This window comes from Drosophila innubila (assembly GCF_004354385.1).
Source record: "Drosophila innubila isolate TH190305 chromosome 2L unlocalized genomic scaffold, UK_Dinn_1.0 4_B_2L, whole genome shotgun sequence".
Taxonomy (NCBI): domain Eukaryota; kingdom Metazoa; phylum Arthropoda; class Insecta; order Diptera; family Drosophilidae; genus Drosophila; species Drosophila innubila.
In genome coordinates, this window is record NW_022995372.1 from 4,398,644 (window position 1) to 4,411,195 (window position 12,552).

General features: G+C 37.1%; 4 protein-coding genes across 4 annotated transcripts; 3 read left to right on the forward strand and 1 right to left on the reverse strand.

The window, feature by feature from the left end:
* Positions 1 to 1,971: 1,971 nt before the first annotated feature.
* Positions 1,972 to 2,402, forward strand: LOC117781394 (anaphase-promoting complex subunit 11-like). The gene has a single exon (XM_034618146.1). The coding sequence runs from the start codon at positions 2,108 to 2,110 to the stop codon at positions 2,363 to 2,365; it is 258 nt and encodes an 85-aa protein (XP_034474037.1). The 5' UTR covers positions 1,972 to 2,107; the 3' UTR covers positions 2,366 to 2,402.
* A 29-nt stretch (positions 2,403 to 2,431) lies between these two features.
* On the forward strand, positions 2,432 to 4,337 carry LOC117781393 (midnolin homolog). Its single transcript, XM_034618145.1, is given in 2 exon segments — positions 2,432 to 3,397; positions 3,399 to 4,337. Coding segments are annotated over 2 exon segments (1,119 nt in total). The 5' UTR covers positions 2,432 to 2,497; the 3' UTR covers positions 3,618 to 4,337.
* A 1,418-nt stretch (positions 4,338 to 5,755) lies between these two features.
* Positions 5,756 to 9,171, reverse strand: LOC117781364 (angiotensin-converting enzyme-related protein-like). Its single transcript, XM_034618112.1, has 4 exons — positions 8,731 to 9,171; positions 8,105 to 8,669; positions 6,117 to 7,358; positions 5,756 to 6,058 (listed from the first exon to the last, which is right to left on the reverse strand). The coding sequence occupies exons 1-4, from the start codon at positions 8,779 to 8,781 to the stop codon at positions 6,021 to 6,023; spliced, it is 1,896 nt and encodes a 631-aa protein (XP_034474003.1). The 5' UTR covers positions 8,782 to 9,171; the 3' UTR covers positions 5,756 to 6,020.
* Positions 9,172 to 10,469: 1,298 nt separating this feature from the next.
* Positions 10,470 to 11,344, forward strand: LOC117781935 (calcium load-activated calcium channel). The gene is made up of 3 exons (XM_034618821.1): positions 10,470 to 10,606; positions 10,694 to 10,771; positions 10,831 to 11,344. Exons 1-3 carry the CDS (start codon positions 10,546 to 10,548, stop codon positions 11,241 to 11,243), a joined length of 552 nt encoding a protein of 183 aa, XP_034474712.1. The 5' UTR covers positions 10,470 to 10,545; the 3' UTR covers positions 11,244 to 11,344.
* The last annotated feature ends 1,208 nt before the right edge of the window (positions 11,345 to 12,552 follow it).

Consider the following 12,552-nt stretch of genomic DNA (forward strand, 5'->3'; position numbering starts at 1 on the left):
GGCGTTCACTTCACATTGTATTCGCGAAACAATATCACAAAACAAAAGGAAATGTGTACACTGTTTTTGGGGTACTTTTTAGATTCACTTCACTATGATCCCTTGCTAAAAGCTTTCATCTATCATCTGCTCCTTGTTGCACACAAACAAACAGAGCTTTCAACGCTTTGTAGCTTTTAGTATGAAGCTTTTATTACCACTATTTGGACAACGTTTGTTGCTTTTAATTAAAGAATTCACTACTCTTTTTCACGTACTTTTTCACACAAGAAGAACCGTAAACGAGACCAAAGTACGAAACAAAGCACAACAAACCGTGGTGGAAACGACAAGAGCTCAGCGCGCACGTTTGTCAAGTTCAACATTCGTCGGTTTACTGAATGCGACACAGCGGCGACGTCAACAACTTCTCGTCAACGGTCCGAATTGAGCTTAAAAGAGAGCTGATCGACAATGAATGATGGTAAATGATTTGAGGCGCACATGTCATAAGGAAGTGTTACGTAATTCGTAATCCTTCATATATAACGATAATAATAAAGCAAATAATTCTTTATAAACACAACATATATTAAGATATGATTAAATAAATGAATAATATTAAATAATTGCAATAAAATAGATTAATAAAATTAACACAAGGTATTAATGCAAAATTCACATTTAAAAATTTACAGTATATATGTACGTAATAATGCAATGTATTTTCGAAAGTTTTATTTTTAAATTTCATTCATAATGAACTTAAAGATACACAGCTAAAATTAATTTTTCGCATGTACTATATTTTGTATGATCTGTAATAAATGTTCATATTTATATATTCACATACGTATATTATAGATGCATTCATATTTATAAGTACGACGCATACAACAAAACAAACAAAAAAAAACGGTTGGTGCAAAAATAGTACAGAAAAAACCCTAAGTTCAACGATCTCTATAACCACCAAAAACAGGATGGAATGCGGTATAAGGATTTATCCTGAAATCTCTAATAAATTTAAAAGCAGTGTGCTTTGAAATAAGCAATACAGTTGCATTATTATTATGAGTCATAACATTTTGTTGAATTTGAATAAAAATAAATTAAAATCCAAAATGAATTCATCGAAAAAATCGTTAGTCGATAAGGGTCAGTTACCGATTAAAGTAATCGCAATATAATCTTATCAATCGAAATAACAGTGCCATTTTGGGCACAACAGCTGTTAAGTAACATTTCTCACACAATAAAAAACGCGCGCAATTTTAATTCACAAATTTAATCCATTTTTTACATACACATTCACGAAGCTAACAATCAGTGCTGCCAACATTTTAGAAAAATTGCTGCATTGCGATTCAAAAAACATTGCGTTTAAAACTCAGCGGCCGAGACCGAGACGGCACAGCTGATTTACAAATGTAGTAGCAATGCTGCCCACTTGTTGTAATAGTCATGTCGCAACAAAAAATGAGCTGGCAGGCTTCGCTCGCGGTCTTATTTTCCAAAATGTATAAAAATCTGAATTTTTTATAATTATAAAGCTTCTAGCTGAATTCTTCTCTTTAATATTTCATTGATAATGATGATGATCTGCATTTTCTATAATTATAAAGATAGAACTTAGAACATTTTCGCAGCATTTTTTTTAGAACTTTGTGAAGTCTTAGGATTTCATAAAATTAAACTTAGTTACACAACTTCTACCCCTAAAGCTCAACAAACAATCAGCATTCATAAAAAAATGCACCTTTATTTTGTGTAATTTCAAACTAAAAATTTTCATTAAATTGTAATTTTTAGCCAAACAATTGCTAACAAACTAAAATTTTTTAATAGCGCGCCGTTGGCAGATATTGATATTTTTGTTAAAACAAATCGATTTTTCTTAAGACGCAGTCGATTTACACAAAAAAATAATGTCAATCGATAGAATCGATGAAAAATCGAATCGAGTCACAGCTCGACCTATTTTCAGGTAGTAGGAGAAGAAAAAGAAAAAAGCGAAGGCAATACTTGATTTAGCGATTGATTGAAATTGTTGAAATTGTTAGTTATTTATAGAGTTATAGAGACAGTGAATTTGTCAAATAATTGATCAGCAAATGTGCGTAACAAAATGAAAGTAACAATCAAGTCATGGACGGGAGTTGCATCTTGGCGTTGGATAGCGAATGACGAGAACTGTGGCATCTGTCGCATGTCCTTCGAGAGCACCTGTCCCGAGTGTGCGCTGCCCGGCGACGATTGCCCACTGGTGTGGGGTGTCTGCTCCCACTGCTTCCACATGCACTGCATTGTCAAGTGGCTGAACTTGCAACAGTTGAACAAACAGTGTCCAATGTGCCGCCAAAGTTGGAAATTCAATATACACTAAAAGAGCCACACACAACAAATACAGATACAAAAGCAAAAGCAAAACAAAAGATATAAATACAAAACAACGAGCAGAACAACAACAAATATACATATTAATTAATTGAAGCAGCTGCAGATTTCTTTAACAATTATGATGGATAATTCGGAGCAACCTCAAAGGCAGCAAAATTCGTTAGCTGGTTTGCCACCACTGCCAAAAAGTCTGAGTGCAGCGGCTGCCACTGCAATTGGACATGTTCAAGGTCAAGGTCATGGACATGCACATGCACGTGGTCACACTCCCGGTCACAGTCACAGTCATGGACATGTGCGCTCGCACACATCCTCGCCAGCTGCGTCGGTGGGCGCCTTAACGGCCGCCACGGGGGATCTGTATCTGGGACCATCCACCTCGTCGGCGGCACGCAATCGCAACTACAATGGCCATGGACGACATGGCAGTCTGTCGTCCACACAGGAGTCCCTCAGCGATCGCGAGAGCGTGCACAGTCGTGCCTCGTCGACGCACAGCGCCAGCGGCAGCACGGCCACGCCTACAAACACAAACAACGCGTCCAGCACAATTGACAACCAGCTGGCGATATTACGCCGTGAAATGTACGGACTGCGTCAGCTGGATTTGTCGCTGCTATCGCAATTGTGGGCACTGAACGAATCGATACAGGGATTCCGTGTATTCCTGCAGGAGCAGGAGGCTCTGTCGCCGCCATCGCGTTCCCGCACGCCCTCCGATGCCAACTCACTGTCGTCCGACGAGGATGATGGCACCTATGCGCCAGTTGCGCTGCCCAAGCTCCATGCACCGCCGGCTGCCATGACAATGGCGGCATCATTGGCATCGCCAGCGGTCAGCGTGGGATTGCCCACGAAATTGGCCACCGGCTCAACCACATCGCATGCCTCGACCAGCTCCACATCGGGTGCATCGGGATCCTCGTCGGCAGCCTCCTCCATGGGCAAACATCATCATCACCAGCAACAACAGCAGCAACAGCAACAACAACAGCAGCTGCCACATTATCATCAACATCACCATCATCATCGTTCTGGCGCCACCAGCGCCGCCGGCTCAGCACAAGGCGCATCCGCAGCTGCCGCGCATCTTGCAACAACGCATGCGACATGCACCACCGCCTCCTCCACCCACAAGACCCAGCGGCGGTGCAAGCAGCAGCAGCAGCAATCACAGCATCAGCAGTGTCACCCAACAACAACAACAGCTGCATCCGCATCACCAAAGGAACGTATGACAAAACCCGTTCTTGGATTAATTATACAACCAAGTATAGTTTATCCAAGAACAACTGCAAATGGGAAACACACACATTTCACAAATGTCAATTGCACATTTATGCAAAAGTCAATTTACAATGCGGCAGTTGATGGCGTTAATGGCCACGCCCCACCTCCAACCGCCTCCCAAAACCTAAATACATACATACATTGTAGACATCATAGACATCCAAGCTTGCCATTTGTTCCATATTTCGTTCTAGATTTTTACATATTTAGAGAATCGAAATTGTATTCAATAATAATCTTTAAAAATAGTTAAGGATGAGATCCTTCAATAAGTACTACATTATATCGAATATTTATATATCTATATATAATCTATTTGTATATTATGCGCAAAACTATGAAAAAAACAAACATTTATTGCTGCTTAAAAAATGAAATAGGTACATTAACATTTTGCATCGAAATTAAAAAAAATAACACTAGGGAATTTTTCGTTTGCCGAATTCTTCTCTTCGATATTTCATTGATAATGATGATGATGTTCAAATTTAATGAATTGAAAATGATATGATAGCAAGCACATAACGAATAATTAGTTAAATTACTTATTGTACTATTTGAACATATTCTATACAATTGAAATCTAAGTAAACATATTCACTCATTAGCATTAACCAAAACTAAACTCTTGGCCTAATACATTAAAATTATCTATATCCATAATCATACATTATTTTGTTGCACTTTGTAATGAGAAAAAAAAAACAAAAAACACGGTTCGCTCATTGTTCGTAGCTCGTATGTAAGGAACAAAGCTATTAATCCCAAAATCAGAGGGACATTCGGACGTCTTCGAAGTCCTATATATAATCCAAACTCTAATGTTTATAACTTATATAACTTTAATATTGATATTTCCAAAATCTTTTTGAAAATTATGATGTTCATCACGTCCGATTGTTTCTCTGTCCAGCTTTGAAGACTAAATCAAAAAATAATAGTGTAACTCAAAAAAAAGAAGAAATTAATCAACTTTATCGTTAGTCCAATTATCCTCAATAGACTCAAAGTATACATTATATAGTACTTACTCGTACATACCATTCTTACCCCAAATGCATAGGTGCTTCTGAGGATATAGATCGGATCTTAGCAATATATATATATATATGTATGAAAAACAACAACGATGAAAAGAATACAAATTATTTATGCAATATCTTAATAATATATTAGATGACACAAAAAGTAATAAAAATGAATAGATCTGAACAGATGTCTGATGCTGATATATATATATATATATATATATATAATTTATAGGATCGGAGCTGCCTCCCTCTGCCTGTTAATAATACATTTACACAACTTTATTCTACCCTTTTGACCCATTTTATGGGTACATTGGATACACAAATTACATACTTTACATTATTAATATAACCTTATGTAATGCAAAACAAAACAAAAAGCAAATAATCGGATGGAAACCCTATTTCAAGTTTCAATATTCAAAATCAATAGTCTAGCTTAGTTCACGCATATCATAAAATCGATCCAAATTATTGTTAGGATGTTCAAAGTTTTCTTCTAGTATTATTTTCAAGATACAAAGCAAACCCTTTTAGCCTACCCAAGGAGTCTATATTTCATTGTCTTAACAGAGAGTTTAATCAAAAACTGAAAAAACGCGACTCAAAAATATAAATGTTTTTACAAAATGTAATGCATTTATTGTAGGTTAACGAGTGTATCCAAGATTTGGGGAAAACTTAAGGAACAGGCTGAAAAATGTGAGCGATGTGCGAATTATTGGCAAGCAATTTGTTGATAAAAATTGACGATGGTTTTTTTTTTATTAAAATCGGAAAATGATAAAAATAACGTTGAAATGTAATATGTAATGGATATTGATTCATGAACAATGAAATGATAAATCTGAACAATAAATATCACTTTAAATAAAAAATTTTAGACTCGTTTTTCTATTAAACATATTTATATTTACTATTCCAAAGCTTCAATGGAAAAAAGAAAAGATATTAATTACATAAAATTATATCATTCGTTATAAAAATAGTCTTCTTTTAGAATAGAAAAGTTATACTTACAAAGAAGCTGATAAAAACCTTTGTAATATTATATATTTTTTTTTAATATACAATATTGCTTTTTATTAGATTCGTATGATTATAAAACTAAAGTGTGTCAGGTGTATAGTTTTTAAAGTTCACTACATTAGACTCGATGTGGATGTATTAAATCTTCTGCCCTTTTAAGCCGAGTCTACATAATAATGTGTAAAAATCGTGTACAGGGCTTGTCAAATTGATTTATTATAGTCCACTGAAACTAAGCGTAGAAAATATTCTATTTTTGGTTGAATCGAAAAGAAATGCATTTTCTTCGAGTTAAGTACTAAATGGTCCACAGCAGTTTGAGGAGATTTCTGTAAAAAGTGCAAGGATTAGGATCTTAGTTATGTCCAAAACTGTTATAGGACTTACTATTTGTATCGCCCCAGCCCAGAGGTACGCCAAGTCGACTGTTTTCCTGCTTGAGCCATTGATAAAGTGGATCGAAATATTCAAGAAGTGCTGCAGGATCCATTTCAGTTTCGCCCGTAAATTCCTCCAACACCTCCTTCCAATCTCTTGAATTGCCCGCCGACAAGAAATTCTTGAATGCCTGTCCTGCTTTTTTGCTGCCGAATATATCGCAATTGTCTAGCGTCTGACGACTGTCGCCGGGAACATACTGATCTGCTTGGAGGCACAATGCCTTGTGGAACTGAAACTGGAAGATGTGTGCGGCATAGTAACGCAAGTATTCCACGTCGGCAGCCACATGATATTTAGCTGGTGGATCAAAGTTGCTCTCGTTACGGGCAAACGGCGGCTCAACGCCACCAAATTCGGATCGCATTTGCCAGAAGCCGCAATTCCATTGGGATTCATCGAGCTCGTTGCGGAAGACAGCATAACGATACTTGTCCATCGTATAGCCAAAGGGCAGGAATGTAATCTTGGTCAGTGCCTGCTTGAACAACTCATTGATACGACTCTTCTCATCCAGGCGGCCATTGCTGACGAGGCCAATGCTCTTCAGATGCTTGGCGGACATGACGGACAGTGCAATAACATCGCCGACAGCCTCGTGGAATCCCGGATTGGGTGCACCACGATAAACGGCCGGTTGCTGCTCGTACTGCAGATAGTATTGAATGTGTCCCAGCTCATGATGGACTACGTACAAATAGTGAGTGTCCACCTCAGTGCACATCTTGATGCGCACATCGCTGTCCTGGTAAAAGTCCCATGCCGAGGCATGGCAAACAACCTCGCGATCATCGGGTCGAGTGAGCACACTCAGATTCCAGAAGCTTGGTGGCAAAGCTCTCATTCCTAGCGATTGGAAGAACTGATCCCCCAACTCGAAGAGCTTTCGTACACTGTACTGTTGTCGCTCCATCTCCGACTTGACGTTGACAAAGGGTTTCTCCGGAAACGGTGTGAACAAGTCGATCACACCCTCCCACGACTGTGCCCACATGTTGCCCAACAGATGCATTGGTATATTTCCCTCGGCTGGCACAACATCAGGACCATAATGCTCTCGCAGACGATATCTCACATAGCCATGGATTTGCCTATACAAGGGCAACACCGCCTTGTAGGTGGCATCCAGTTGACGCTCAAAGTCCGCATCTTCATAGAAGTGCACCCAGTAATCGCCATACGAACGATAACCTATAATAGATAATGAAAATAAATAAATTAATTTTGAGGAAATGAATTAAATGAACGAATACAAAGGAATTATTTCAAAAAAAAAAACTATCTTTATATATGAATATTGATAAGTATTTTTTTGTAGCAATATAATAAAAATTGGCAAATAATTGTTGTAACTATTTTAATACTATGACATGTAAGAAACGTTTAATCGAAAGTCACCGACTACAAGTTACCCTGCGCACAGGCACTTTTAGATACAATAACCAAAACCATAAGAAAATTCACTTAAATAAAATATTTGAAGTACAGAAATTGGGAAATTAAAAATGTAAAACATTTAGAAATTGAATCAATCGCGTGTTTTTTAATAAAATATTTTTAAGTTTAACTTTTCCTAATTTTTGTCTTCCAAAAATTGTTTTTTTTTTTTCAATATTTTTATTTCCTATTAAACTTTTTTCTAATTTTGGTATACTAGTTTTTATTTCTATATTACATGCATTCTAGTTTTGGTTTCCAAATTATTCCTAATTTTGGTTTCTTAAAATTTATTGTCATATTAAATGCTTTCTAGTTTTGTTTTCCCAATTTTTACATCTAACTTTTGAAATTCTTAGTAACATTTTTCGGCATTCGCATAGGGAATCCCATCTAACTGTTACATACTTTTCGAACACTGATTATACCCACAGCATAGGGTATTCAAAGTGAAGATCTTATTTTAGTGCGAGGATCACGGGGTTATCACTATCACTCACCATTCAGATGGGCCGCCTTGCGTGTTAATCGCACGTATTTATTGAAGTTCTGTCGCATCGGCGTTCCAGCCTTGTCGTACCACTCACGCCAGTACCAGGCGAGCTCGACAGGATCTCGGCTATTTGAAAGACGCTCCTGAATGTGCGGCTCCAGAGTCAGGGAGCAATCGGTGCGATTCGTATAGGAGCAGACACTGGTGGTGGCATAGTTGGACTGCATGGAACTAATGGCATTCTTCAGCTCCAGATAGTCGCTGTCTTCGAGCACATCTGAACCCAAATCCTGCAGCAATCTAGCCTGTCTGCGTATGTTCGCCTCATCCGAGTGAATGTAATCTCCCGCTTTGACAGCCTGCGCCAGAATCTTGTTCGCCTTGGCACTGGCAGCATACACTGCAATCATGGCCAGACGATTCTCCTCCGTCACGTTGGTGTTGTAGGTGTAGGAGGCGGAGTACTCGGCATGGTAACGTTCACGCAGTTGTGAATTCTCCTGCTCAAAGAAACGACTTGCCTGCAGTGCGGATGCGGAGCAGCTGCTACTGTCGCCTCTGCCAAAGGGTAGCTGAATTCAAAGAAACTAGGATTATGCTGGGTTCACACTAAGTTACCACTGCGACACTTACCCACAAAACGATGGCAACGGCAAGCATCAAAGGCACCAGTCGTCTGTCCATTCTGTCCACTTTGGCTTATCAGTTAGTCCTCCAGCTGCAGCTGAGACAGTCTAACTTATTTTATTTCTACTTGAATTTAGTTGGCAGCTGACAGTGCCTGCTATTTGAATGCTTACTAAAATCAAGTATTACTTTACTTGTTGTGTTCTCCGATACCATTTGATTACTGGACAACCGTCATGAAGCAGCGCTGCTTTTATGCCTACAGCTACGCACACACACACGCAAGCTGAAGCAAGTGCGGTTGTGTGCGTGTACACAGATTCACATGCATTGCAAATCAAAAATGTTATTATTATATTATTTCTTTTTTTTGCTAAGCCAAACGAAAGTTTACACCTGCTGCCTAATCTGCATTTGCTGTTGCTGCGGCCAGTGTTGAGCATTGCTGTGCGCACTGCATTTACCAATACTTGCATACAAATGATCTTATGCGTGTGCAACAGAAACTTACAGTATCTCAAGTAACTTTTGTAGCACCACAAAATGCACATATTTAATTTTCATTTTTTAGAATCGTTAAAACCAATATTTTTTATTTTATCTTCTTTTTAACTTGATCAAGAACAAGAAGCAAGTATCATAAAATAATAACATATTATGAAACAACGAATATTTATATTTTTTGATATATATAATATGTAAAAACAATTTCTTGACATACTTTATGCAATTAATAGTGTGTGTATTATCAGTTGTTGTTATTTTATATGGACGTTGATGGGCTTCGTATTTTAATACACGCAATTGTAATATTAGGTCCAGCAAAGATTAGAAGCAATTAGAATGTAAATTCAGACGCAAAATATATATTGAAGCAACTTTACTAGTATGTTTCGAGCACGATTCTCAAATTTCTTAATCAGTGCCAACATTTACCAAATGCAAAGAATGTTGTTGATTCGGCCTGAAAATTTAACAGCCTTAAATAAAAGTTAAAGTCTAAAGGTTAACAGTTAATTTTCATTAATTTTATATTTTCGCTTTAAATAATGAATTTGTTTTAGATTATGTATTAAGCAGTACTAACATCCGTGGATAATTTAGTTCGTCTCAGTAATCATAAAAGCTTAGCAAAAAGCTTTATTAAATAATTGTTTTAATTATATAAATTATTGATTGATGATATTTGAATCCTTTTAATGGGTTTATAAAGTCAAAGTCACTGTTGCCAAGATTTTAAAGAAGTAAATAGCTGTTTCTGTCTGGAAAGCTTCCGAAAAATTGCTGAATTTGCGATGCAAAATAGCTAAAATACTAGCCAACTTTCTTCCTGTTCTGCTATATCAGATCGTAACTAAAAAATACTGAAAAATTTAAATTTAGTTTAATGTAAATGCAAAAATTTTAAAAATTCTTTCTTCAATATTAAGAAAAATTCCAAATTAGGTGAATTTTCTTAGGCGCAACAAAATTTTCAATTTAATAAAATTAGAACAAGTTGCCAGATCGGGAAATTTTGTACGATGGCAACCTTTGCACCTGGTGGCAGTCTGCCACTGGTGCTGGCAAGCTTTAAGGGGGAACAAATGTTTCTGTCTAGAAACAGACTTGAACAGTTTAACCAAAAATATTAATGGAAAACTTAGAATATATATTTAAAATAGCCAGATTTCCACCTTATAGCAATTTTGAAATTTTTCTAGCAAACGAATTCTGAGAATAGCCAGATTTAGCTATAAAATAGCTAAGTTGACAACAGTGGCCAACGTAATACTTTTTTAATCGGCAACAAATTAATTCAATAAAATTTTTAACGTAAAAATGTGGTCTGATACATTTTTGATTGTTTTCATATCAATTTGCACAGCATTTCTAGGAGAAGGTAGAAATGAATGCAGACTCTTTTAATTGATAATAATTCACACATTCACACGTGTATACATGTATTTAATTTTTAATTTATATTTAGGGCTTACCTGGGTGCTCGTGTACCGCACAGAGAAATACCAAAGGCTCAAGACGGAGGTCGATAAACAGAGCAAGAAGCGTAAGTAAATAAAAGTAATGATAAATGTAAGTTATTTATTTAATTTTTTTAATTCATAGTGGAGCGTCGCAAGGAGACACATGGCGATTCATTGGATAAGTCGGTTAAAAAGAAAATCGAACGTTATGAGGAGAAACTGAAGAACAACAATCGCGACTTGTCGCTGGTAAAGATGAAGTCCATGTTTGCCACGGGATTCGCATTTACCGCATTGCTGAGCATGTTCAATAGCATCTTTGATGGCCGCGTCGTGGCACAATTGCCATTTACCCCCATCTCATGGATCCAGGGACTCAGTCATCGCAATCTGTCGGGCGATGATTACACCGACTGCTCTTTTATATTCCTGTACATTCTGTGCACGATGTCCATTCGCCAGAATATCCAAAAGCTGCTTGGCTTTGCGCCTTCCCGTGCCGCAAGTAAACAGGGTGGAGGACTCTTCGGCCAGGCACCAGGTCAATTCAAGTAGAACGCTTTTTCCTAGTTACAAATTTCATTGGTTTTCTTTCTTTTTTCTCAACATAACAAAAGTACAATAAATTAAATTTAATTTAGAGCATTAAACTCATACATGGGTTTGTCCACAATTAATTTGTCGAAGCTCAGGCGGGACAAGTCCAATGTGAGGAACTGTCCGTCCATAATGAGTTTGGTTATGGCACGTCCCACTGCCGGACTCTGTTGAATCCCCTGTCCACTGAATCCGCTGGCAATGTAGAGATTATGATAGTACGTTTGTGCCCCGAGAATTCCGCACGGAAACTTCAATGATTTGTTTAAAAAAAACTAGATGGGTCCAAAATTTTTTATTTTTACGGCTAAATTCGTGATAAATTACTCCCTATTTGGTGTTTTTTTATTTTAATTTTTGAGTTGCAACCGGGCCAATAGACATTTACCAATAAGAATATATATAATTTTTCCGTGTCTGTACATAATTATCGCATACCTGCGATCGATCCTTTCCTTGGCCAACTGTTCCCTCCGCAAGAAATTGAGACTTGAGAGACTTAACTTAAGAGACTAAGCAGCTGACATGATCTCAGGGCTGTCACACAACTTACATTTTTTGGCGGTCAATATAATTTAATATTTTTGGGAAATATTGTTATTTTCCCACTTATCAAATATAATACTAACACTTTGGGATCGACTTTAAAAACAAAGACAAAAATCACAATACATTTTAGTAAATTTTTTTTGGTGAACAGTAGCAACTCTTTGTTGCCGTTCTCGATTTGCGCGTTTACTCGGACTAAATACTCAGAAAATCAAATCTTTCTAAAATCTGTGTCACCTACGGTTTGGTCTGAGAGATTTACAAAACAGCTCGAGTCAAAATCTCCTGAGATTTCTGTAGCACCCCTGATTATGAATATTTCCATCACCCCATTATTACAAACTTTGAATAGGCTGGATATATTTAATCAACGTTGAAACAATTATAATTTGTTTAGCATATAAATTGAAGCGAAGTTTAAACATAGATATTTTTATTTGATGCGGCGTCATCTTCATTGACACTGACCTATAAATAGAAAATCGATTAGACAATTGTTTCAATTCGTATAGGATTCAAATTGATCGCATTGTACCTTAGCAAACAGTTCGCCAATTTCAGCCTTGGAGTCGCGCAGGTGAGAAACCGTGGGCTCTCCGCCTCCGGCATTTCCGAGTTGAACTGATTGTATGGGAAAATTATTTATTTTTATTTATTTATTTATTTATTTATGCACGACTAAAAGCAGTCGGCAAAGAAAAAATTACCAAGTATAAAA